The 25998-nt window shown below is 43.7% G+C and overlaps 1 protein-coding gene across 4 annotated transcripts; it reads right to left on the bottom strand.

The window, feature by feature from the left end:
* Nucleotides 1-618: 618 nt before the first annotated feature.
* NME9 (NME/NM23 family member 9) lies at nt 619-22019 on the bottom strand. Of its 4 annotated transcripts, XM_090282984.1 has the most exons (12): nt 21792-22019; nt 21474-21510; nt 16470-16527; nt 15571-15674; nt 14277-14348; nt 12437-12553; nt 11240-11315; nt 8613-8695; nt 7996-8088; nt 4335-4489; nt 2782-2918; nt 619-852 (listed from the first exon to the last, which is right to left on the bottom strand). In XM_090282984.1, the coding sequence occupies exons 2-12, from the start codon at nt 21504-21506 to the stop codon at nt 836-838; spliced, it is 945 nt and encodes a 314-aa protein (XP_090139110.1). In that variant the 5' UTR covers nt 21507-21510; nt 21792-22019; the 3' UTR covers nt 619-835. The 4 variants fall into 4 exon arrangements, with proteins under 4 accessions (XP_090139110.1, XP_090139111.1, XP_090139112.1 ...); XM_090282985.1 differs by lacking the exon at nt 12437-12553; XM_090282986.1 differs by lacking the exons at nt 619-852; nt 2782-2918 and having other exon boundaries at nt 4331-4489.
* Between the last annotated feature and the right edge of the window lie 3979 nt (nt 22020-25998).

The raw sequence follows: 25998 nt of genomic DNA, 5'->3' as shown, positions 1-25998 counted from the left end.
AGCAAACTGGTAAGAGGGGATGGCTGTGCGTGTTAATGTTCATGGGGTAATAATAGTTTTTACTGAAAACCTGTATCCCTCAAGGACACAACCATGGAGGAGAGGCAAAGCCAGGCAATTTGGTGGAAGCTGGAGGCAACCTGGGTCCATGAGGAGCTCTCAGGTTTTTAAAATTAGGCTTTAGCCAAAATCAGAAACTAAAAGAATGGGGGGAGTATCAAAATTAGATGAACCTTGGTTCCGAATTAACCCCAAGCATTGCTTCATGAACACACCTTGACTTCTAAAGACACAGAGGGCAGATCTGGCAGTATCATGGGACTGTCTGAGTGGCTTGGATTTAGTGTCGATCTTTATCTGCCTCCAAGTAGATATGCCTGGAAATGTCACATCCGATCCTTTTGCACTGTTTTCAAGTTCATAGTTACCAATTTAAGCTCTAAAATTGCTTAATTCATGAAGTAGATTTATTGGGGAAACACTGTCCTGTGTAACTCAGTGTCCCCTGAGATGACAGCAGAATATAATAACTGATACCCACTTATTTTGTAAAATCCCAGAAATAGCCAAAAATAAAAAATAAAGTATATGTTCTGTATACTGTTTAATAAGGCAGGAAACTATATATTTTATTGTTCATGAAAAATAGCTAAACTAAAAGTTTTGGTGCTCAAAAGAGTAAGATCCAATCCAGAGGTTTCCTTGTGCGCAGCAGATGCAAATGCACTGACATTTCATTTTTTTGGCCTCGCCCTGGGTCACATGCTCCGGAGGCAGCACATCCATCTCAACCCACATCCTCAGGGAAGGGAAGCACCTGGGCGGGGCCCACTGCTCATTCTTCCTCGTGTTCTGTGGGATGACAGATGCTGTGTAGGGTTTCTGAAACACAGCCCTGTCCCTGTCCTCTGTCCGACTCAACATCCACAAAGAAACAGGAAAGGGGGGTCTAACTACAACACAGACAATAAACTTAGAAGTCAGGGTCGAAGGGACAGCAAAGAGAGGTCCTGATTTATGTGTCAGGGACTAGAAATTAAGGAATTAGGAGAAAGAGTAACGTTTGTTGAGCACATAATATGTATCAGGCACCAGTCTATTAATTTGACATCTTTTGTCTCTTTTTGTCTTCACAACAGCCCTGTGAGGAGGATTATTATCACAGAGGTATAATATTAAGGGGCTATAATAGCTCTGTCATTATCTCCGTGTCACAGATGAGGAAACGGAGGCCCCAAAACGTAAATAACTTTCTAGCGGCTATTCAGCTGATAAATAGTGGAGCCAAGATCCAAACCCAGGACTATCTGTCTGCAGTGTCCTTGACCCCTGCCCCTTAGCAGAAAAAGTGCTGGGTAAGTTGAAAGCACTCACTGTTCCTGACAACTGAGAGGCATCAGACATCAAACAGGCACCTCTGTGAGGCTGCTTCAAAGTCATGCCCACAGGAGGCTGTGCACTTACTCCCCAGATGTGATCTGGGCTCAGACCCTTCTGAAATTGTCCCCTGTGCTCATTATCACCTGAGGCCCAAAAGTCAGCCTCATGATCTCCCAACACTCCCCAATAGCCCCAATGAGTATTCCCCAACCAATTCACTGCTCATTCCTTAGTCTTGGATCTGGGTTAGACCTATGTGTTTCCAATCACCCCTCCAAAAAGGATGAACATGTCTCGCAACCCTGGGTACATAAGGAAATGCATCGTGGGCTCTCTGAGAGCATGTGCTCAGAGGAAAGCTAGCCCTGGCAGTGCCACCACCACCAAAGGGAGAGCTCCTCCCGGCAGGGGCATGGCTTTGAAGAACCACAGCACGCACTTGGATGTGTAGACTTCGTACTTCCCATGATTTCTCAATTCCTTAAAATCCATTGCATTCCCAGCTGGTTCCTCAACTGGCAGTGGCAAGGCTGATATGAGGACCAGCACCTGTCCAGCCCTACCTTGCCCTCAGAACACCTAGTCTTCCTTGGCTGTGTTCAGATCTTGAAAAACCATAAGCGTATCAAACATGTAAGTAAATAGATTGGTTAAAACCCAAACATTTGCCACACACAGCTGATTACTATTTCAGAGCCACATGTAGCCTTCTCCCAAGAACCCCCACCTCACATCCTTTGCTTCACCCAGGATATTTACCCTCTGGCCCCTTCCGCTTCACCTCAGGCTCAAACCAGAAATGCAGACCTCTGCAGCAGGAGCAGGGCCAGGCCTGGTTCTCCCACTTGTGGAAGGGGGTAAGTCACATGTACTCTGGACTCCCTAGGTTTCTCACCTACATTGGGAGGTAATGACCCAGCACGATTTTCCCAGAATGCGGGGGCTGAGGGATAAGAGGGTGACACCAGGCTCCAGGCAGCAGGCCCTTCTGTGTGACCCTCTGCTCAGTGACCCCACCAAGGGCTCAGCATGGGGCCTGCAGAGCACAGAGGGAGGGGAGGAGGGAGTGGTATCTGGCCTCTGACTTGCTTTGATGAAGGCTCCCAGTAAGTTAAATTTTCCCAGTGATTTCCACAGGAAAATGCAAAGAACTTTCCAACGAAAATATGGCTTCAAAGTAAGAATGTAGCAGGAAAAAAATGTAATGAGATAAAAACAGCACTGTTACTCTGAAAATACAAAACTGGTCAGGACTGCTACTGAAGTTATATAATGGCTCCTGTTCTCTGAACAGGACCTTATTAGATTGAAGACTCGGTAATTACATAATTATTATCAGCCCCCTCCCACCCCATATTCACTAAAGATTTAATAAAGACCAAACCTGCCTCGATGACTTACCCAGAGGGGCTTCTGGAACTTGATCTGAGAACCTAAAACGGGGGAAAAGCAAAGCCAGTTCTCGGCGGGCGTCTTCTCCGTCCCCGCTTCCATGGACCGCATTGAAGGGCATTTCTGTGCCATACTGAGCGCGGAGACTGGGGGCATTGGCAAAATGTACAAGACACAATTGTTTCATTTGAAAAGAAATATTTTGCTCTCTGGCAACATGGTCACCAGCTACCAATCAGCACCCTGCATTTCTGTGGAATGGCTTTCTCTCTGTTGGAAATGCCAAGAACAACAGCCAGGACGATAGTAGCTGACATCTATCCCATCACGGCGGCATTCTGGGCACAGTGCCGGGTGCTTCACATACATGCTCTCGTTTCATTTGTACCACAGCCCTGGGAGGGAGGCTGTTATGAGCCCCAGTTTAAAAATGGTGTGAGTCGTGGTGTAAGGCCAGGAACTGCCATTTTGTTGATATTACAACCACAGGCTGGCACCCTGCTAAGGCTTCATATAGGTTTGCATAGTTAATCCCCCAGTAACCCCATCAGCTAATGCTAATATTCTAGGACTTCCTGTGTGTCAAGCACTGTCCTAAGTGCTTCTTACATATACATATGCTCATTTAATCCTCCATCAACATCTGAGGCAGGTCCCACCACAGTACCAATTTTTTTCAGATGAGAAAGTTGAGGCAGAGACTAAAGCATGGCCCAAGGTCACACAGGAAGAGGAAGGAGATTCTGAAATCTGGTCCTTAGCCGTGACACTCTATGGCCTCCCATGATAGATGCTCACATCCCCATTTTATAGATGAGAGAACTGAGGCTCAGAGAAGAGATGGCCTAAGTGTGTGGTAACCTAGGATCTGAGCACTAGACTGCCTTTCACTAGCCCAGGCTCCCTTATATATGAATGTTCCTGGCCCCTTCAACTACAAAGTACAACTTCGGTTACTCTGCTAATTTCTTTCCTGTTGGCTGGGCCTCCCTCTCTCAGCTTTAAGGGGGAGACAAGGTGGCTTTGGCATTGGCGGTGCCAGGCTGCAGATGCACAGGGGAAAGGCACAGCCCAAGGCAGCCTAGCACAGCATACAGAACAGAGTGCTTATGCTCAGGACACCCAGGGTGGGGAGTGGGGGTGGAGGTGGCTAAGTCCAATGCATATTCCTAGGCCCCACCCAGAGTCTGACTTGGCAGGCCTGGACAGGGTCCTGGAATCTGCATTTCCTGAGTGAGTGTTGCAGGGGCTCCCAAGACCACACTATGGGACCCTCTGGCTAGAGAGAGAACAGTGAGGACTGCATCCAGCAGCTGCCTTTGGAACAGGGCAGAGGAGGCAGTGAGGAGGCAGACCAGAGGAGGGACTTGGTAATGGGCTGGGGACCAGGTCAGAGAGTGAGAATGTCAGGGGACCCGAAATGTATAAGAAAGAGGGAGTTTGTGGCCATCAGAGAGTCCCCTGTGTTGCCCGTGATTCTGGGCTGAGCACCAAGTAGGGCTCTCAGCTTCCTTGGATGCTGGTTCTGAGATGAATGAAAGGACCCCAGCTAGTGATATCACCTGTCAGGTTGCTCCCTCCTTGCCACATCAGGGTCACAGGGTCCCATGAGGGTTCTCCAGGCGGTGACAACATCCCCGGTGCCCTCAGTCCTGGTGAGGATCAGGAGGTGGCTCGGTCCACTGCACATGTGATGTACCAGCTTTTCAAATGCCTCCTGGAAACAGGGAGGGGAAACAGGGACCCAGAGCAGGGATCCTGGGCCTGCAGAGGGTCAGCAGGGCCCATACCACCCACAGGATAGGGGAGGGGTCAGTGAGTAGCCCTGCCACCAGCCAGCTTGCCTGTGGAGAGAGGCTGGGAAGAGTGCTCTTGACACCTCACCACACCCAGAGAAACCAGATATAAGCTAAAGGCAGAAAGATGAGACTTTGAGTGGACTCATTTGGGGTTGAACATGAGATTATAATAAATTAGGCAGGGGCATTAAAAAGACCACACAGGGACTTCCAGCCAAGATGTAGGCTTAGACTGACATGCTCTGTCTCCCTCCACAACTAAGAAGGACTACAATTACCGCAAAACCATAAATAACGAGAAGTTCCAGAAAATAAAGCTACATTGAAGTCCAATGTATGAAGTTATAAACCAATGGTGCTCGTCTGGACGGGTAGGAGGGGCAAAGCCGGGACAGAGAGATCAAGCTGTGCTGGCGGTGGCAGCCATAGTGACGAGCAGTGGGACTGCGATAAACACAGACACCCGTATTTAAAGGGAGGTGAGAAGCGCAAGGGGAGCACCCCTGGCTGCAGTCCAGACCCGTCAGCTCGCGATTCCAACGCCGGGAAAGGCAGACCCCCATTGCCTCAGACTGTGAGGCCCAGAGGGCATGGAGACAGAGGAGGAGGCTACCAGTCTCTCAGCGGAGAGTAACAGCAGGAATCCATGTTGGACCTCTGCCCCCACACAAAGCGCCACAGTGTGGTGAGAAGGGTCGCCCAGTAGTGACAAGTGCACAAGGCTCTGCCCCCGATATCATAGGGGTGTGATAGCCCCGCCCAAGAAGGAAAGATAAATGGAAACGGTCAGGATGGCAGGAACGAAGATTGAAATACCAATCACGCAGCTGACCATAAAGCAAAAACATGAATTATCCCATGAACAAATAGATAATCTTTCTGAGGTTCAGTTCAGAGCTATAGTCATAAGGCACCTTACAGAAGTAACAAAAGATGTTGAACAAGACAGGGAAGGAATGAAGGCTAGTCCTGCTGAAATGAACGAAAACACATACAAAACAAGTGGCAAGGAAAGGAAAGCCAGGGATCAAATCAACAAATCAGACCACAGGGAAGGAACAAACAGTCAACCAGTGCAGAAAGAGGAAACAAAAAGAGAGGAATATGAGGAGAGGCTCAGAAACCTCTGGGACAGCTATAAGCGAACAAACATCCGAATTATAGGGTTGCCAGAAGGCGATGAAGAAGAACTAGAAATTGAAAAATTATGTGAAAAAATAATGAAGCAAAACTTCTGTAACTTGGGGAAGGAAATAGACTTTACAGGTTCAGGAAGCACAGAGAGTTCCAGAAAAACTGGACCCAGGGAGAACCACACCAAGACACATTATAATCAAAATGTCAACAATTAAGGATAAAGAGAGACTGTTAAAAGCAGCAAGAGAGAAGAAGAGGATTACATATAAAGGGGTCCCAATTAGACTATCAGCTGATTTCTCAAAGGAGACTCTGCAGGCAAGAAGAAACTGGCAAGAAATACTTAAAGTAATGAAAAGCAAAAACCTACAGACACATTACTCTATCCTGCGAAGCTGTCGTTCATAATAGAAGGGCAGAGAAAGAGCTTCCAGGACAAAGTAAAACTGAAGGAGTTCATCAGATCCAAACCACTGTTATATGAGATGTTAAAGGGACTTGTTTAGAAGAAGGAGGATCAAAACTATAAACATTAAAATGAAAACTGCATCACAACAACCAACAACAGAAGCTAGGGAATAGAAACAAAAGCAAACTAAGTAGGCAATGAGAGTGGAAAAAGAACTGTAGGTATGGAGAATATATTGAGGGGAGGTCAGTTGGGAGGGGGAAGGGAGAAAAGGGAGGGAGATGGTACAGGAATTAAAAAGCACAGTAGGAGGGAGTGGAGTAGACAGGAAGACGTTGAAAAGAACTATATGCACAACCAATGGGCATGGACTAAGCCCAGTAGGAACAACTGGAGGGAGGGGGGCTACTGGGTGCAGGGGAGCAGAGGGAAAAGAAATTGGAACAACTGTAACATCATAATCAATAAAACATATTTTTTTAAAAAAAGACCAGATATATAAAAATCATGTGGATGCTGAATAACCAAGGGGCAGGGTGTAGTTGAGACTATTTATTTATTTATTTTGCAGGAACTTGCAATCCTCCCCCTTCTTCAAGGATCAGCACTCTGGTTTTCCTTTGGGGAATAGCCCTTCACCCATCACCTGGTCCTAGTGTGGCTGACAACTATGATGTCTACCCACACCCCCACACCTCCCATATGCATACACGTCACCTGAGAGGGGGCCATGACCTAGCCAAGCCCACCAGACACAAAGTCAAGCAGACACAAACAGAGAGTGGCTGAACCTGAGTTCTCCGACAGCCGCACCTGAAGTGACTGTCCATGAGGTTTAACTTCTGGGACCCCTACAACTATCTTGATTTTTCTTCTCCCCACAACTGTTACAGAAAAAGGGGTGTCCAAAAACAAACCCCAGAGTTTGCGGCTGGGAGATAGGGAAAAGGAAGCAGCTTTCAGGATGCCTTGCATGCCTGGGGCTAGTGGCTGGAAATTTTGTTGCACAAACTCCCACGGCTCAGGAAGATGGGAGGGGTCTTGGACGGTGGGATGGCATGAAAGGAGCCTACAGAGCCTGCGTAGGGTTCTGTGAATGGTCAGAATTGCTTGCAACACCCACTGCGTCAGAGGACGCAGTCAGGGATATATAAGCAGCTGCAGACATTTTAGCGGGCATGCTACCTCCATGTGGCTTGGAGGAGGGGGTCTCCAGGCTGCTTTAAGGGAGGCTCTCACCACGGGGTTTGCAGGAAGAAGGCAGTTTACAAGGAGGCTGAGAATCCAGGTGGTTCTGCATTGAAAGCTGGAGGGCACCACAGCACAGAAAGGACCTCCCAATCAGAATTGAGTGATTGGCAGCTACTGGTAAAGCTGAACTGTGCCTAGGAAGTAGGGAAACGGTGTTTCTGACTTTCCTAAGACTGGCCAGGTCTGGGAGGGGGAGGCAGAACTATGTGCAAATAAACAATTCTTTTTCTTTTCACCAAACTCTGGTATTGAGAGTTATAATTCTGGCGGCGGGCAATCGGGCCCCTAACTAAATAGCCTGTGGGTTCTGTTTCAATTGGAGCAGCCCAGGGGTTCTGTTACACAACCTCCTTGCTAAACTCCTCCTTCAATTCTGGGAGTCATGGAGTATCATTTCAATAAATTCCTTATTTCATTACTTAAGGTAGAATCAAAATCTCTTCCTGAAACCAAAGAACCTTTACCTGATATGGCCTATAATCATTATTCTGCGAGCCAGGTCACAGCTGTTCATATTCTTGTTCTTCTCAATACTCTATCTTCTCCCAAACTAATACCAACCTATAAACATCCTCGAAAGAGGAAGGAACGAGAGTGTATTGGACACGTGGAAGCAGGTGAGCTGACCTCTCCAGCTCTGTGTTGGTAGAAGAGTCTCATTTCTGCCTCTGTCATGGTTTTCTCTTCACTTGTTACAATGTCAAACCCAGCTTCCTGGATCTGTAGGATATATATACACAAATTCTGAAACGGTAAATTAAGCTCAAATTCACATTTAACTGTGTTGAAAGGAAAAAAAGATATTGGAAAAGGCAACATTAAAAGCAGCGAAGTCCTGGCTGGTGTGGTTCAGTGGACTGAGCACTGGCCTGCAAACCAAAAGGTCACTGGTTTGATTCCCAGAAAGGGCACGTGCCTGGGTTGCAGGCCAGGACCCCAGTTGCGGGTGTGTGAGAGGCTACCACACATTGATACTTCTCTCGCTCTCTTTCTCCCTCCCTTCCCCTCTAAAAATAAATAAATAAAACCTTAAAAAATAAATAAAAGCAGTGGAAACCTTTGTCTTCAGCATCTTTCCAGGTTAGATTTTTTAATTTTAATTTAATTAAATGAAATTTTGGTTTAAGCTCCTTAAAAGCTTTCTTTTCCTGCTAGGAAGGACACTGGTGTATGATGCCCCAGCACCGTTTTTCCACCAGAGAAGATATGAGGACAGTCTACAGGGTAAGTGTTGTCTCCCTTACCTTCATCATAATCTCATCAGTCTTTCCGTGGACCACTGCATCTGGTTTAATGATTGCCAAGGTGCAGGTCTTCTCTAATGAAACTGTAATAAGACAAGGATGGTGTTTCAGATGCTGGGCTCACAGTATCCATCTTTGAGGCTCTCAGGAGGCCATCTGCCGGGGCCACACAGCCTCTGCACACAGCTCCTGGGATTCCCTGGCTGGGCCTCCTGGATGTGCCCCTGCAGACCTGGACGTAGGTGTGAGCACAGAGGGGTGGCGAAGAGATCAAAAATTCCCCAGGAACAGAAACCCAGAAAAAGCTGAGAGACTAGGTCTGCAGGGTGGGGAGAGGGGAGCTGGAGCCAAAGCAAGGCAGGCCTGGCTACTCTGTTCCTTCCTGTCACCCTCTCATGATTCTTGACCTCTAACTGCTTACTACTGTTTTCCTCTCACTCTACTGGCTCCTGTGCCAAAGCTTCTTTGGCCTGTGGCCAATGATGGCTGCCCTAGGCCCTGAGTCGACGTGAATTTTCAGTGCCAGCACATTTGACCAAATTACAACTCCAGTCTCCTCTGTCTCAGTTCAAATTCCCCTGAGAGAAGGCCATATTGGCCAGCTCGTTGTTTGGAGCCAAGACACCAATCATAGCTCTCTGACCAGTCTCCTGGGTGGCTGTCCTTTAGTCAGTGTCCACAGGTCCTGTCGTCTGTGGTGCTGAGAGAGATGCCACGTAATCACAGTCCACTGCTCAGGCACACACAAGCTGGAGGGAGCCCACGTCAGTCTGTGAGTCTATCCCTGTTGTACTCCTGTTCGTATGAACTTGGCCTTGGTGAGCAACCTCCACTCTCCACAGACTCTGTATCCCCTTATCTATTCTGTTCTCAACTTTTACATCGGTCGTGTTGCAATGAAACTTGACAATATCTGAAAATCTCAAAAACGTGTACTGACAAGGTATGAGTTATTTTAAGCAACAACTTCATTTTTCTGTGAGTACTATTTATTACAGCCTATGAGCACTCAGACTTTAAGGGACTCTTACAATAAATGTCCTTATAAATTGACCAATGAGTGAAATCAGCTTGGAGGTATATGGTGAGAAGAGAAGTGGCTGGAGCAGGGGCCTGGAGAACTCCAGCTTAAAACAGAAGCAGAAGAAAAGAAGCCAGCATAAAAGGGAGGCTGAGGAGAGGCAGAGACGTAGGAATAAAACAAGAGAACTCATGACAATCTCAGAAACCAAGAGAGAAGAGGGTTCTGAGAAGGAAGACATGGTGAATGTCATCCAAGTATACAGAGAGATGCAGTAGAACATGAGACTGGGCCCTGACTGGCATAGCTCAGTTGGTTGGGCATCATCCCACAAACCAAAAGGTTGCCGGTTCAATTCTTAGGGCACATGCCTGGGTTGCTGGCCAAGTCCCTGGTTGGGGGAACGTGAGAGGCAACCATTTGATGTTTCTCTCACACATCGATGTTCCTCACCCTCTCTTTCTCCCTCCCTTCCCCTTTCTCTAAAAATAAATGAATAAAATCTTTTGAAAAAAAAAAAAAAAACGTGACTGGAAACTGTCCCTTGGATTTGGCATAAAGAAGGTCCATGGTGCTCTGGTGAGGACCAGTTCAGGGCGGAGTGGGCTCAGAGGCCAGATCAGCAGGTCGAAGCAGCAGCAGCGGGTGGGATGGCCCAAGGAGTGTGGACAGAGATCAGGAAGCTCAGCATGGCAGAGAGGAAGGCTAAGAGCAAGGGCAGGGTTTTGTGTTGTTTTCTAGGTGGAGAGACTTGATTTGAGAGGAAATAATGAGGAGCAGAAACAGGAGATAATTCAAAAAGAAGGCAACAAATATTTCCTACAAAGGCCAAATCAATGATTTTTCTTTTCACACTTGAACTTTCTTGCTCTCCTAATCTGGGCCTCTTTCCTCGTTAGAACGCAACTCAAACAGTCTCCATTATCCACACACCGATAAACAGCCTTTCTACTTCATGCAATGATGAAAATCTTCCTTCTCTTTCCAGCTCGGTTCCTGAACTTACTTCTGGTTTCCCCTGGAGCCTCACTGACTTTCCCTCTTCCCCAGCCTTGCTAACTTCTGGCTTCTCTTCGCACTCCATAGTGGAGGCTCAGGAGGAACTGCATGCCCAGCAGTGTGGAATCACAAGCTGATATGTGGGGAATAAGAGGGAGACGGCACAGGGCTGGGGGAGGGAAGGTGTTCAGGTCAGCTGACCTTCTGACACTTCAGAAAAAAAGGTGAAGAAAAGGAACTTGAGCTCTTCAGCTCAAATAAGGACTAATGAAACACCAGCATCATTAATTTATGATATTAGTGTCACTAGCCTCCATTTTATCAAATGACGCTTTTCCTGATGCCGAGTAATTGCCATGAAAGTCACACTTGTTATATTTAATCATGATCAGAAAGCTGTGAATAGTGCCCAAGATGCTATTAAAGGACAGAAGGAAGATCTGACATGATGTTGGAAGTCAGGTGACTGGAGATAAAATGTTTTATGGTTAATCTTCCCAGAGTTCCGGTTGCTTGATAACCTGACTACATACTCATGTTTTTTTAAAGAACATCAAATCTGAGTCTGCTTTGCCTTTCTGCCTTTGCCCGCTGATTCTGCACTCACCCACATCCTCGTCTTCACCATCGTCCTTTCCGTGGGAAAAATGTTCCTCTTCCTCAGAAAGAGCTTCATCTTTAATCTAACACAAATTGGTCATGAACAAAAGGTAGTTAGCACTAATTAAAATCACCATAAAACTTCCTGCAGAAACTAAAAAAAATGAAAGTTCACAATACAGAGCCAAAAGAGGGGGTCAAGATTATTAGTCCTGGAAACTACCAGATCCTTTTCTAGGGGGTGGGGGTGCGGTGAGAGTGTTTGAAGACAAGGAAATCTGTGCTGATATTAAGGTTTGGACGCTGCCTGTTTTCACAAGCACAAATACAAATACAGAGTTGGCAAGAAGACAAAGGAAGAATTGAAATGCAAGTAAATATTAAGCGATTAGCTACACAGTGCAGGGAAGTGGTGCAGAGGGAGCTCGTTTTCCCTAGAGGAGGCACCAGCATTTGTTATTGTCTTTCTTGGAGGAAAATTGCCAGTTTTTTGGGGGGGAAAGTATGATTTGATTCTAATCCATTCTAAAAAAAACAGGGCTTTGCTATTTGGAATTGAATACGAGACCTTGAACAGTGAACAGTGAACATTAAAGCTCCTTTGGCAGATGCTCAAAGCACCAGGAAATACCTCTCTCTCTACCTAAGGTGTGTTGTTATTCAGAGGCAGCCGATTATATGAAAAACTCAGTCTATGCTACCATGGAAATAATGTATTGAAACCACAAGTTATAACCACCCTGTTTCTCATGGTCCTGACAGAGTTAATGTCTAAATTCAAGGCATGAGCCCTCAGGGATCACAAGTAAAACTTCCAGGAATGTGAGGTGAGGACAGCAGGTCACCAGGATAGATTTCCCCCTGACGCTGGACCCCACCTACCTACTTCTCGGTTTCATAACTTTATTTTCATTTCTGAATTCATTGTCAGTGATCCAGAAACCCCTGTGACAAGCTGAAGTGGGGGAGGAAAGGGAAATGGATAAAAGAAGCTGACGCATTATGGATGAAGGGGATGACTTTTTAAAGAAGGCTTCAAAATGCACACATCAGAGCAGGCATGGTGCTCTCCCCTGAACTCTCGACAAGGACTTGGGTGGGCATTTAATGAAGCTTCCAGCTGACAGCTCCAGGAAACTTAGCAGGGAAGGGGAGGCCTCGAGCACACCCATGAGTTTGCTGTTTGCCGAAGTGGCCTCCTTACCACTTTCCGTTCCCTGCCTTCAGTCAACACCTTCTTTTCAGCCTCCAGCTGGTCTAGGATGGTTTTCTGCAGCAGTGGGGCGTTTGCTCCTCTAACTACAGCCACCAGTTGTCCTCCCTGGAATAGGACAAATGTGCTGCTCAAACCACATGAAACCCTATTCCCCGGTACTAATCTCTTTCAAGAGCTAGCGACAGTGTCCCATGCTTTGTTTAGGAGTGTGCCCAAGGTCAAGGGCATGGACCCCAGGCTCACAGTCTCCATCCACTTCTCTGCCTTCTACCCAATTCTCCTCCTTTCAAAACTTCCTTCAGGGCAATGGGGAGGTAGCTAAGGAAGGGACAAGGCCACATAGGATATGAGTTGCCTGCATATGGCCCATTCACTCAATGAATATCTATTAAGCACTTTCTCTGTCCAGCACCGAGACCGAGGCAAAGAATATGAACCTTATACATGAAAAGACACAGTTGTGCCCTCAGTGAACGGGGAGCCAAGTGGAGGCAGAGAGATGATCATGCCAAGAAACAATTATAATAAAATAAGATCATTGCTTTAATAGGGGATGTACAGGACGCTTGGAATTTGGGGCAAGATTTGATTCCCAACACCATCTGGGTGGTCAGGGGACACTTCACATTGGAGGCAATGTTTGGGGTGAAGCTGAGTTTCCACTTTCTCTTGTTCAGCAGTCTCTAAACATATTGCTCTCGAAGAGGTGATTTGGGGAGGAAGAAGTTCATGTAGAGTGGGTCCTCCTCCATTTCATCCCCCTCCAGTGGACCACCAGAGGGTGAGAGCCTGCAATGTTGCCTGCCAGCTAGGCACAGGTTGCAACAAAGCCGATTATAGTGCTGTTTTCATCACTATGAGCTCAAGCAAGCAGATCACTGTGTGACTGATGATCCCTTTTCTGTGGAGGCACACTGACGTCAGTTTGTCTGGGGGGCATGTTCATCTCAGCTCCTTCCCACTGCTCCCTCCCACCCCACCATGTTTCATCATGTAACTTCAGTTTCCCTACTAAAAGTCAAGGCTCAAATAATGTTTGATCAGAAGCTCTCGGTCTGTAATACTTGCAGTGCTGAGCAGGGGCCCAAAGGTTTCCAAATTAAACAACCCTGGCCTGGCTGTCAGGAGACCTGGGGAGATAGACCTCAGTTTCCCTGATGTATAATGACAGGGCTGGAGTGAGTCAGGAGGAAGATCAATCAGTTGCCTTCAGGGCCTGGCAGGTGACCTAAACCTAGGAAGCCAGGTGTGACCATGGGCCCTAAGGCTATGGAGCAGGGATGTCCCACCAAAAGGCATCTAAATTATCTTCAAAATACTGATAGTCTTTTCCATTTCTGACTTTCTGTAACTGACCTTCACATTTTATGATTAAATATGGTGAATGCAGAGCTTGTCTACCCTGTAAAGGAATATTTGTGTTTGCTGTAAGATCCCCTCTATGGAACAGAAGACAGAACACTTGACACTCTGTGCTCAGAGGGTGAAACCTCAGCCAAGAGTGTTCATGAGCCAGAAGGAGCATTTTAGTGATGCCTGTCCTTTTTCCTCTACCACCAGTCAGGAAGGCTGCCCAGCTCAGAGGGGCCCCACCCTGCCAGGTCAGTGGGCCATGCCCTCGGGCCACCATGCCATTTGGGGCCTGCATTACCATGACTTAAGGACTTTGTCCTTAGCCAAAATAATGAACACAGTCAAGGAGAAAACTTGGCGTATCGGTGTGGCCCCTTGGCAACTCCCAGCGAGAACTGATACCAGTAAGACTCATTTATCTGAACGCAAATAATACACAACCATCAAATAGTCCTGGTTCTGAAAATGCACTTACCGCATAAAACAGAAAGGTTGGCTCACACTTCCCGCGGTATTTTTCCAGGGTGTCAAGAGAGTCTGCCTCCGCCTAAACAAAACCAGTGGTCAGCAGGAGCCTGGGCACAGCAGGAACAGGGCCATGATGGCGGGAGAACCGCACAGCACAATCCCCACGCTCACACCATGCATCTCACACACACATGCACACAAACCATACCACATATCACACACTTACATGCTCACACACGGCATATCACATATACACACCAGGCATCACACACCACATCACACACACACATACCACACCACATATCACATACATACACCGCACACCATACCACACATTGCCCTCACACACATTACACATATCACACCACATACTACACACACCACACATTGCACACACACCACCATACCACATATCACATGCACGTGCACCACACACATACATCACACACACCATAACTGCACTCCCCACGTGAAGCCCTGACTTGCTTTCATGCTTCTCCAGTTGCTTTTCCATCAGAATCACAACTGTCCTGTCAACATATTGGCAAAAATTGTTGACAATATAGTTTTCCGAGGAACAAAAGGACAGGAAACAATGGTTTCTCCTGCTTCCCACCCAACCTTCCCTCCAGCACAAGGAAGCTCACTGTCTAAATCCTGCTGCTGCCATGACTGGCAACCTCAGAGGTGGAAGGCCCTCCAGCTGCCTCCAGTGCCCAAGAAACCCTGTGTGTGGACATAACAGTTCGGTCCAGGCAATTCCTCCACATACCCTGCAGAAGTGTCAAAACTGACTTTCCAGGGAGGGAAGGAGGGCAAAGTCCTTGAAGTCAAACTTGTTGAGAAATCGGCATAAGATGTATTTTCTCCTGTGTTCAGTCTATGAACCTCAAACCCATGGAGTGTCTCTTGCACACTTCTCTGGAATTTGCTCCCATTTCCATACATGAATCCAAGTAAAAGTTCCCCTTTATGGAGCATAGAATAGAAATCTTGAAACCCTGCACTCTGAAAGTAAAACTTCAGAGTTCACAGTGTTTGTGAGCCAAGCAGGAGCATGCACGTTGGAACGGTATGTCTTCTGTCCCTGCATGCGGCATCCAGACTGCCTGAGCCCAGACTGCCTGTCGGTGAGGTGGGGGCAGGGACCAGTCTTCATCCCCAAACTGTGAAGCATCCTGACCATAAAAATCCACAGCTGATGCCTTCCAATGATCTGAAAAAGGGAGCTCACCCTTCCTGTTCCTGTTTTTAAATCTTATTATAATGATGTATAACATTCTGCTAAGAGAGGATCTTACCAATGCAAAGTGCAGAAGGTCCAGGCCAACTTCGATCCTTATCTTCTGGAAGAGGCTCACCACAGGTTTGCAGGGGCCACACCAGCCTTGATAGACATCGACAACTGCACAGAAGCAAGAAGCAGGCGGGTTCAGTGAGCGCCAGCGTCTGCCATGTCAGGCAACATTTATACCTGCATGTTCTACCTCCCTCAGCTGGCTGTCTGTTTGCAGGCATATTGATGGTTATAGGGATTTATTATCCCATCAGGTTATGAGCAAGCATGGGAACACAGTAATCCCCCCTTCTTAGCAACTCCCTGGTCTGAATTCTAAACATAACGAAGTAAGTAGAGTGGGAAATCATTTTACTTACCATGGTCCCTTTACCATAATGAGTAGTCCTCAATAAATATGTGAAGTGTTCTGAAACCACCTATTCTAAAAGGAAGAAGTCAGCACACAATCCTTAGCTACTTTGATAATAAACACAGCTTTGACCTTTTCCCCTGTGAATTAAAAGTGACTTGCTTTGGGTAAAGGAGAGTTTTATTTACTTTATAAAATCAACATTGTCTTCCTGGAAAGTGAATCTGATAGAGACCTAAGTGGAACTTGGATGCCATTGTCCCCTTTGGTCCAGGGCATGGCATGTGCCAGGGTTCAGTGTGAGAGAACCTATCTTCTACTGCACTCTACCACGCAGCCTGTTATCCAACAGTACTGACTAGCTTCCTGATCAGAACTTACCAACAGATGTCCAAGCCAGATCTATATATATACAAAGAAATCACCTGGCTTGTTATTCAAGAAACTCAAGGTTATAGGAAAATGGTGGTCATTATAGGTTTTCTCTTCATGGTAAATCTGTCATTTAGCAATTTTGAAAAGGAGGGATCTCAACAATTATCTTAAATTACCAGTTAGTCCTTTGGAACTGAGCATTTCCTCCCAAAGCTCCTGGGTGCTGATGTTGACCTAACATCAAAGAGGAACAAATACTGTATTACTGAAGGCACCGATGGGGATATGCTTTGGTATATTTGCTTGAGATTCATATTTTCTCTCTTTCTGTCAATGAAATAGTTATAAATACAACTCAAGCTGTCCTCTTTCCCCAATCTCCTTTTTCCTTACCTCTCTTTTTGCGTCCTCCTCCAGGAATGACTAATATCCTAAGAAAATCTCAGGCATCTTTAAGAAAATAATTTTTACTTGTTACTTGTTCAAAAGCAATATTTAACACTGTTTGTGACTGTAAGTGTAAATAAATAGCATACTGTAGATATGCCTTGCAATCTGTATTTTTACTCAAGTTTTGACATTTATCTATATTTATGCACAATGGTACTCATTTGTTTTTTTCTTTGTCTTCTTATACATTTAATTGAGATATAAATTATGCACAGTGAAATACACAGAACTAAAGTGTTATAGTTCAATGAGCTTGGGCAAATGCACACACATGTGTGACCACACCCCTATCACAAAACAGAACATTTCCATCACCCCAGAATGTCTCCTCATGTCTCCTCCCAGTAACTCCGCACCCCAGGTAAACACTGATCGGCTTTCTGTCACAGTAGATTCATTCTGACTACTCTAAAACTTCATATAAGTGAAATAATACACATATATTATTTTGTGCTGGCTATTTTCATCAGCATATTTTGGGGATTCACTGATGTAGCTGTGTGTAAGTAGTTTGTTCATTTTTATTCCTGAGCATATTCCATTGTATGGCTGTATCATAATTTGCTTGATAGATATTTAGGTTACTTCCAGTTTGAACTATTATGAATAAAGTCTTTTGAACATTCTTGTTAAATCTTACTGTGTTCATTTTTTCTTTCTCTTTAGTAAGTAAATACCTAGGAGTGGAATTGCTGGAACATGGGGTAAATGTATGTTCAGTTTAATAAGAAACTTCTAGTGCTTTTCCCTAAGTGATTGGACCATTGTAAACTTCCACCAGCAAAGGTTGAGTTCCAGATGTTCCACATTCACAGCAAAATTTGGTGGTGTAAGTCTTTTTAATTTTAGCCACATTGTGGCTTTAATTTCATCTTCCTGGTGACTAATAGTGTTGTTGAACACTATTTAATGTACTGATCAGCCATTTGTATATCTTCTTTGAGATGTGCCCATCAGTCTGTTTATTTTCTTTGTTGGATCATTGGCCTTTTTATTATAGAGGGTTCCTTAATATATTTTAGGTAAAAGTTCTCTGTCAGATATAAGCATTGTAAATATTTTCTCTTAAGTCTGTGGTTTGCCTATTCATTTCCTTAATAGTGTCTTTTGTTGAACAGAAATTTTTAATATTGAAGTCTAATTTATGAAATTTTAGTTTTATAGTTAGTGCTTTCTTTGGCCTTCAAGAAAAAATAAAACCTTTCCTCAAAGTCACAAAGATGCTCTCCTATTTGTTTTTAAAAGCTTTATAATGTAAACTTTCACATTTAAGTCTGTGATCCATCTGAAATTAATTTCTGTGTATGTCTCAAGGGAAGGATTGTGGTTAACTTTTTTCCATGTAAACATACAATTGTTTCTGCAAAATTTGTTGAGAAGACTTATTTCCTAACTACATTGCTTTGGCACCTTCACTGAAAACCAATTAACTGCATAAGTATGGGTTTATTTTGGAATCAGTCCTATTTCATTGACCTATTTGTCTGTTCTTATGCCAATACCATACTATTCCGATTACTGTAGCTTTACAATAAGTCTTGAAATCAAGCAGTGTGAGGCCTCCATATTTTTTCTTTTTCAAGATTGTATTGGCTATTCTAGGTCCTTTGTTTTTCCATAAACAGTTTAGAACCAGCTTGGCAATTTCTGCGAAAACTCCCGCAAAGATTTTAATTGAGATTGCATTGATTCTACAGATCAATTTAGGAAACAATTGAAATATTAACAATCTTGAGTCTTCCAGTCCATGAACGTGGTGTTTCTCATCATTTATTAAATCTTCCTTAATTTTCTCAGCAGATGGTTGGAATTATTTAGAGCAGCTTGGATTGTTTGAAATTGGTTGGATTGATACATTCTGCACATCTTTTTAAAACTATATTCAAGCATCCACATCAGAAATAATTGACAGTTGAACGTATTGCCATTTCTTCACATGTTTCTCTTATCTACAAAGTATTCTGGTTTACATCAATAATTAAATGCAAGGAGAAATACATATTATCCTTCTTTATAATTAGTATACAGTTTGTATATTTATTTAGAAACAATTTCAAACTTACAGAATATTTGCAAGTACAATATAAAAAACCTTTTCTCTTGAATTATTTGAAAGTAATCTAATATTCCATTATTCCTGAATACATTATTCTACATAACCACAATACAACCATAAAAATTAGAAAATAAACATGTGTATTATTACTATCTAATCCCTAGACTCCATTCAAGTATTACCAATCCTCCAATCAAGCCCTGAGAGCAAAAGCTCTAATCAGAATGATGTGCCAGATTTGTTGGGTCTCTTCAGTCTCCTTTAGTCTGGAATAAATCGTTCTTTAGTCTTTCTTTAATTTTCATGACCTTGACACTTTTAAAGACTGCATACTGGTTATTTCATAGAATGTCCCTCAGTTTGGGTGTGTCTGGTGTTTCCTCCTAATTACGGTCAGGCTGTGCATCTTTAGATTGGTTGGTGCTGGTTAGAATTGGTTAAATTAGTTGGATTGGTTGAAATTGATTGGAGCTGGTAGGATTTCTTGGAATTAGTTGGAGCTGGTTGGAGTGGTTGGAGCTGGTCAGGATTGGTTAGAACTGGGTGAAATTGGTTGAAACTGGCTGGAGTTTCAGAGAAGCAGAAGAGCTTTCCTCTCATAGCATCCTTTCAGGTGACATACAATTTCCATCTGCCTCATTAATGCTGATGTTCACTTTGATCACTTGGTTAAGGTGGCCTGTCAGGCTCCTCCACTGTGAGATTATTCTCTTTCCCTTTGTAATTAGTAAGTTTTATCCTGGGCCCACAACTGCAGTCCTGAGGAAAGTGATAGAAGGGTTCTGAAGAGCCCCCACCCTGTCTCTCCTAACAGGCACTTCCAGAGGTTCAGCTATCAGTCAGTGGCAACTCTCTATGGAGCACCTCTGTGAGGGAGTGAGCCACACAGTAGTGCAGCCAGGACCCTTCAGACAGTTGCAGAATCTCCCTCCTAGGAGCAGAGCAGGAGCAGAACAGTATGGGGAACATCCAGACTCCTCTAAGCCACCCGCCCTTACATTTGGTAGGGAATAAACGGGGAATGTGTGGCACCTTTCAACTACACTGTATCTGGGTGTGCTGTCATTTCCATCTCAGCCACAGGAGGAACCCAAAACAGTCTTGCCCAGAGAGAGAACAGGGTTCCTGGGTTGGCAGACCCGACAGCATTGCTTTCAAGGTGATGACCAGGTGGAGAGGCAACACCTGTGCAGATGCCTCAGTGCACACAGCCCTCTCCCTTCCTCAGCAGATGGAGCACTTACTCTGAGTACTGCATTCAACTCAAGAGCTCCGGGAAACATGTGAAAAAAAAATTGCTAAAAAAATGTTACTAGCCCCAAAGGGATATAGGGACATAGACACATGAAGAGATAATCATATGAGGCAAAAATCTTAGAGCCACAACAGGCAGTATTCAGACCAGCCTGGAAGTGTCTAAAGTTTTGTCACAACAGCTCTCTCGGCAATTATAGATTATTCCCCCCTTCACATTTACATAAAGGATATAGAGGCACAGAGAGGTTGGGGAAATCGTCTGTGCAGCAGTAAGTCCTAGGACCAGGGGCTTGGGATTTATTTCCAGACAGAATATACTACACAGATGGCAACTTTATAACTCTAGACTATTAGAACATTAAGGCTGGAAGGCCCTAAGGGATAATTCCCCCAACATCCTCATTCTACAGATAGGCAATTATGGGGTTTATCCAAAGTCCCAGAATTGGCTAAGAGTCAAGAACTACATCAAGTCTTTAGGCTTCCAGTCTAAAGCTCTTCCCTCCCCCATCCCCACCCCATGTACTATCCTTAGACTGACACTGCTTTCTCCCTTTTTTAAATCACTAGGCTTTTGAAGTTCACACACAAAGTGCTGGTACCACTGAGAACAATGAAAGTGAAGTTACATGTCTCAATACCCTGCCTCTCTACTCTCCAGGGGGTGCCTGTAGCCTAAGCTTTTATCCTGATGGGCAGAGCTGACTAGAGACATTTTAAACTTCGCTTTAACATGTAACTATATTACAGATCATCCAGATGATCTCCATATGACAAAGCACCCTGCCCCCTAATTCCATGGCCCGTGCCTGCATGTTTTTACCATCATCTTAGAATCACCCACAATTTACTGTCCAGGACCAGAAAAAAAGAGTAGATTCTGGCTATGGATTCACTTGTCCTAGGGGCAAATGAAGTGAAGCACTTTATATGACAAATGCACAGCACAAAAATATCAAAACATACTGTTGACTAAGCAAATGATTGAATAGATCAGTCATGGGAGAACTGGGTCTCCAGAGACCACACAGTTACAGAGGCATGCCCAAACTCAAAAGAATCTATATCATATTCTTGCAGCAAGTTGAAATTATATTTCAACAAAAAAATACATCACATCGAATTATATTAATCAACATTTTCTTGGTTTTGTACTTCTAATTCATGTAAGAGTTTCAAGGCTGCATAAGCACTATAAACATAAAGAGCTTAAACTGAATATTATGTTTGCATTTAAGTGCACAAAAAAAATGTCATCACTTGGAGTCCGAGTTCTATATTCACGTTTGAGAACACAAGTGTCAGATACTGCCAGCAAACAGAATATCACTTCCATACTACACTTCCTGCTCCATACCATCCTCCTCATCCTCAAACCCCAACCGAGTGCTGGAAGCATGCGCCCCTTGAGGCTCACCTGCAGGGCGATTTCCTTCTTCTTGCTGCCCATGGCTCTGAAAGACAGAAGCTCTGTTACTGCTGGCTTGGGCCTGCCCCCTACGCAGATTCACAACAAACAGTGGTCGGATCAGCAAGCCTACTTTAGACAAAGACCCCCGCCCCGCCCCCCGCACCCTTTAAGGTAAATATGAGTGGCAGCAAATAAATGCACCCATGCAAAATGAACACCCCACAGTGGAAGCGGAGCCTGTAGCCCGCGGGGCTCACGGGGCTTGCGGGAGTGGGGGGGCGTTTACTGCAGATTTATGAAATCCATCCTAGCCGCAGAGCCCACCGAGGAGCGTGCGCAGAGGCCCGAGTTGGGGCACCAGCCGAAGAATTCAGGCGAAAAAAAGCCACAGGACACTGTTATTCCTACTATTAAATGTATTCCTGGGCAGTTGAACCACTACGAACAATCTCTCGACAGGTACGAAGTCTTCAATGTGCAGCGGGAGTTTCCATCCCAGTCTTCAGCGACCCAGCCACGGTCGTCATGGTAACACAGCCCAAAGTGAAGTGAGCCAGGTAATAAACATTTGTACATGTAAGCCACGCCCACTCTGGGCCCAGTGGAATGGCAGATGGGTGTCCCACCCCCTGCCCTCAGAATTGGACTAAAGGAACATTCTCATTGGCTGAAGTGTTTGTCAGTTGCTGGGGGATTTGGACCCACCAAGAGGAGACGCAGTGCACAAAGGTCTAACACAGTTGCGTCCCTGAATCCTTGCATTCCTCCTCACCCACCAGGGCTACTGTGCACTATCTTTTTTAGCTACTTAATGTATGCCAGGCAGTGTGGTTTCAGTTTTTAAGGGGTTCCTTTTAAGACCGAAAATACAAAATTACAAATTCAAAATCAGTTATGAAAGTCAAGTGAAACAAATAGAAAACAGTTACAACATGCTATGAAGAGTCTACACAAATTAAAAGATAGAGATTGTCAGTGAATAAAAACTAGTCCCAACTGTGTGTTGTCCGTAAGAAATTCACTTTAGATCTAGAGACACAGATAAGTGAAAAGTGAAGGGGTGGGGAAAGCTCAGCCATGCAAACATTAATCAAAAATAAAACTAGAATTGCTACATTAATTTAGGCAAAGCAGAAAATGTATCAGGGATGAAGAGAATGCATTACATAATATTAAAGGGGTCAGTTTTCCAGGAAGACATAACAGTACTTAATGTGTATGCACTTAACAGAGCATCAAAATACATACGAGGCAAAACCCGATAGAATTACAAGGAAAAACAGATAAATCCACTATTATAATTGAAGACTTCACACCACTTTTTTTAGTAATGAATAGATCCAGCAGGCAGATAATGAGCAAGGATATAGCTGAACTGAGCAACAACATCAAGAAACTTGACTTAATTCACATTTAAGAAATACTTTACCCAACAACAGCAGATTACAGATTCTTCATAAGTCACATGGAGCATTTACCAAGTCAGACCACATTCTAGGTCATAAAACATATCTTAACAAATTTAAAAGAATAAAAATAATACAGAGTATGTTCTCAGACAATAGAATTAAACTAGAAACCAACAACAGTTGATGAAAGAAACTCAAAAGATTTAAATAAATGGAGAAAGATTCCAAGTTTGTGGATAAGAAGAATCAATATTGTTAAGATGTTAATTCTTCCCACTGGGATTATAGATTAAACACAATTTCAATCAAAATCTCAACAAGCTACTTTGTGGAAATCAACAAACTGATTCTAGAGTTCATATAAAATGGTAAGAGATGCAGAATAACCAACATGATACTGAAGAACGATAACAAAGTTGGAAAACTCACACTGGTGGACTTCAAGACTTACTATAAAGCTGCAATGAGCAAGAGAGTATGATATGAGTGAAAGAATAGATACATAGATCAACTGAACAGAATAGAGAGTCCAGAAATAGACCTATACAAATAGTTAACTCATCTTTGACAAAGGGACAGAGAAAAGTCAATGAAGAAAGGAAAGTCTTTTCAAAAAATGGTGCTGGAATAATTGAACATCGATTTACCAAAAATAAACAAATAAAAATATCTAGACACAGACCTTACACCTTTCACAAAAATTAACTCAAAATGGATCATAGATATAAATGTAATATGCCAGAGTATAAAAGTTCTAGGAAAAAACATAGGAGAAAATCTAGGCAATCCTTGGGTTTGGCAATGACTTTTTAGACACAATACCAAAAGCATGATCCATGAAATAAAACAAATTATAAGTTAGATTTTATTAAAATTAAAAACTGTGCTTTACAAAAGGCTTAAAAGAATGAAAAGATAAGCCATAGACTGGGAGCAATATTTGCAAAACACATCAGATAAAGGACTTCTATCCAAAATATACAAAACTCAGCAAAAAGAAAACAAACAACTCAATTTAAAAATGATCTAAAGATCTCAACAGATACTTCCCCAAAGAAGATATATAGATGAGAAGTAAACGAATGGAAAAGATGCTCAATCTCATTTGTCACTAGGGAATTAGAAATTAAAACAATAATGAGATACTTCTACATACCTATTAGAATGTCTAATATCCCCCAAACTGACAATGTTAAATGCTGGTAAAGATATGGCATAGCTGGTGAGAATGCAAAATGGTACAGCCACAACAGAAGACAGTTTGGCAGTTTCTTACAAAGCTAAATCTGGCCTTACCATATGATCCAGTGGCCATGCTCCTACATCTTTACCTAGTTGATCTGAAAACTTACATGTACACAGAAACCTGCATGTGAATATTTATAGGAGTTTTATTCATAATCACCAAAAATCGGAAGTAATCAAAATGTCCTTCAATAAGTCAATGAATAATCGAACTGCAGCACATCCATATAATAATGTCTACAAGACACAGCATTGCCAAGTGGGTCCACTAGATGCAAGTGGTGTTTGTTGCCACATGGTGGTGGTTACTCAAGCTCTTGAATGGCATGACATCTCTCTTTGAACTCATTTCTCCAAATAAAATTTAAACCCGATACTAAACTCCTCCTGCCAGTACACTAAAAGATAGAAACTTTTTATTCTTTTTGAAAGGGTTTAATTTCTTACCACATAGTCTCTACTATAAAATGTAGCCACATCTTTGCCAGACTATACCACAGAAACAAATTTAGGGGAGCCCTATGTCCCCACTTTGCCTGGGACAACCCAAGTTTGCACCTGTTGCCCTCTGCAATTATTAATAGTAATCTTTTTTACTTTCATTTAAAAAAATATTTTAGTAATTTATTTTTAGAGATGGGGAAAGGAGGGAAAAAGAGAGGGAGAGAAACATCTATGTGAGAGAGAAATGTCAATCTGTTGCCTCTCATATGTGCCCCAGCCAGGGACCGAACCAGCAGCCCAGACAAGTGCCCTGACGGGGAATCAAACAGTCAACCTTTCGCTTTGCAGGATGATGCCCACCCAACTGAGCCACACCAGTCAGGGTATCCTCTTTACTTCCAGTATGTACAGTTTATATAATGTAGCACCTCTTCAGTTTTTCCCCAGATGGATCACCCCAACTTTCTACAACTCGATTTAATGAAATTTCCATCTTTTACATATTTTATGATATGGGTCAGTGAGTTCATTGCTTTGCCCAAAAGTCAGATGTCTTTTCAAAAACATCTGCTTTAATTAGGCCTTCCCTAAAGGAGTTCCTTTTTTTGTTGTTAGTTTTGCTTTGTTTGATGCAAAAACTTCTAACTTTAAGGATTATTACTGTGTTTTAGACTCTAAAAGATTTGAAAACCAAAACCTTATTCTTTTTTTTAATATGCTTTATTGTTTATGCTGTTAAAGTTGTCCCAATTTCTTTTCCCTTTGTTCCCCTCCACCCAGTGACCCTCCTCCCTCCAGTTGTCCTCCACCCATGCTCATTGCTTGTGCATATAGTTCTTCTCAACATCTTCTTGTCTACACCGTTCCCTCCTACTATGCTTCCTAATTCCTGTACCATTTCCCTCCCTTTTCCCCTTCCCCTTCCCCCTTGACCTTCCCCCAAAATGTTCCCCACACCTATAATTCTTTTCCCACTCTCATTGCCTACTTAGTCTGCCTTTGTTTTAATTCACTAGCTTCTGTTGTTGGTTGTCGTGATACAGTTTTCATTTCAATGTTCATAGTTTTGATCCTCCTTCTCCTAAACAAGTCCCTTTAACATTTCATGTAACAGTGGTTTGGATCTGATGAACTCCTTTAGTTTTACTTTGTCCTGGAAGCACTTTCTCTGCCCTTCTGTTATGAATGACAGCTTCGCTGGATAGAGTAATTGTGGTTGCAGGTTTTTGCTTTTCATTACTTTGAATATTTCTTGCCAGTGCCTTCTTGCCTGCAGAGTTTCTTTTGAGAAATCAGCTGATAGTCTAATTGGGACCCCTTTGTATGTAATTCTCTTCTTCTCTCTTGCTGCTTTTAACAGTCTCTCTTTATCCTTAATTTTTGACATTTTGATTCTAATGTGTCTTGGTGTGGTTCTCCCGGGTCCAGTTTTT

This window comes from Furipterus horrens, unplaced genomic scaffold (genome assembly GCF_987537825.1).
Source record: "Furipterus horrens unplaced genomic scaffold, mFurHor1.1.pri manual_scaffold_7, whole genome shotgun sequence".
NCBI lineage: Eukaryota > Metazoa > Chordata > Mammalia > Chiroptera > Furipteridae > Furipterus > Furipterus horrens.
Note: the sequence above shows the minus strand (reverse complement) of the source record. Positions and strands in the feature narration are given on the sequence as shown.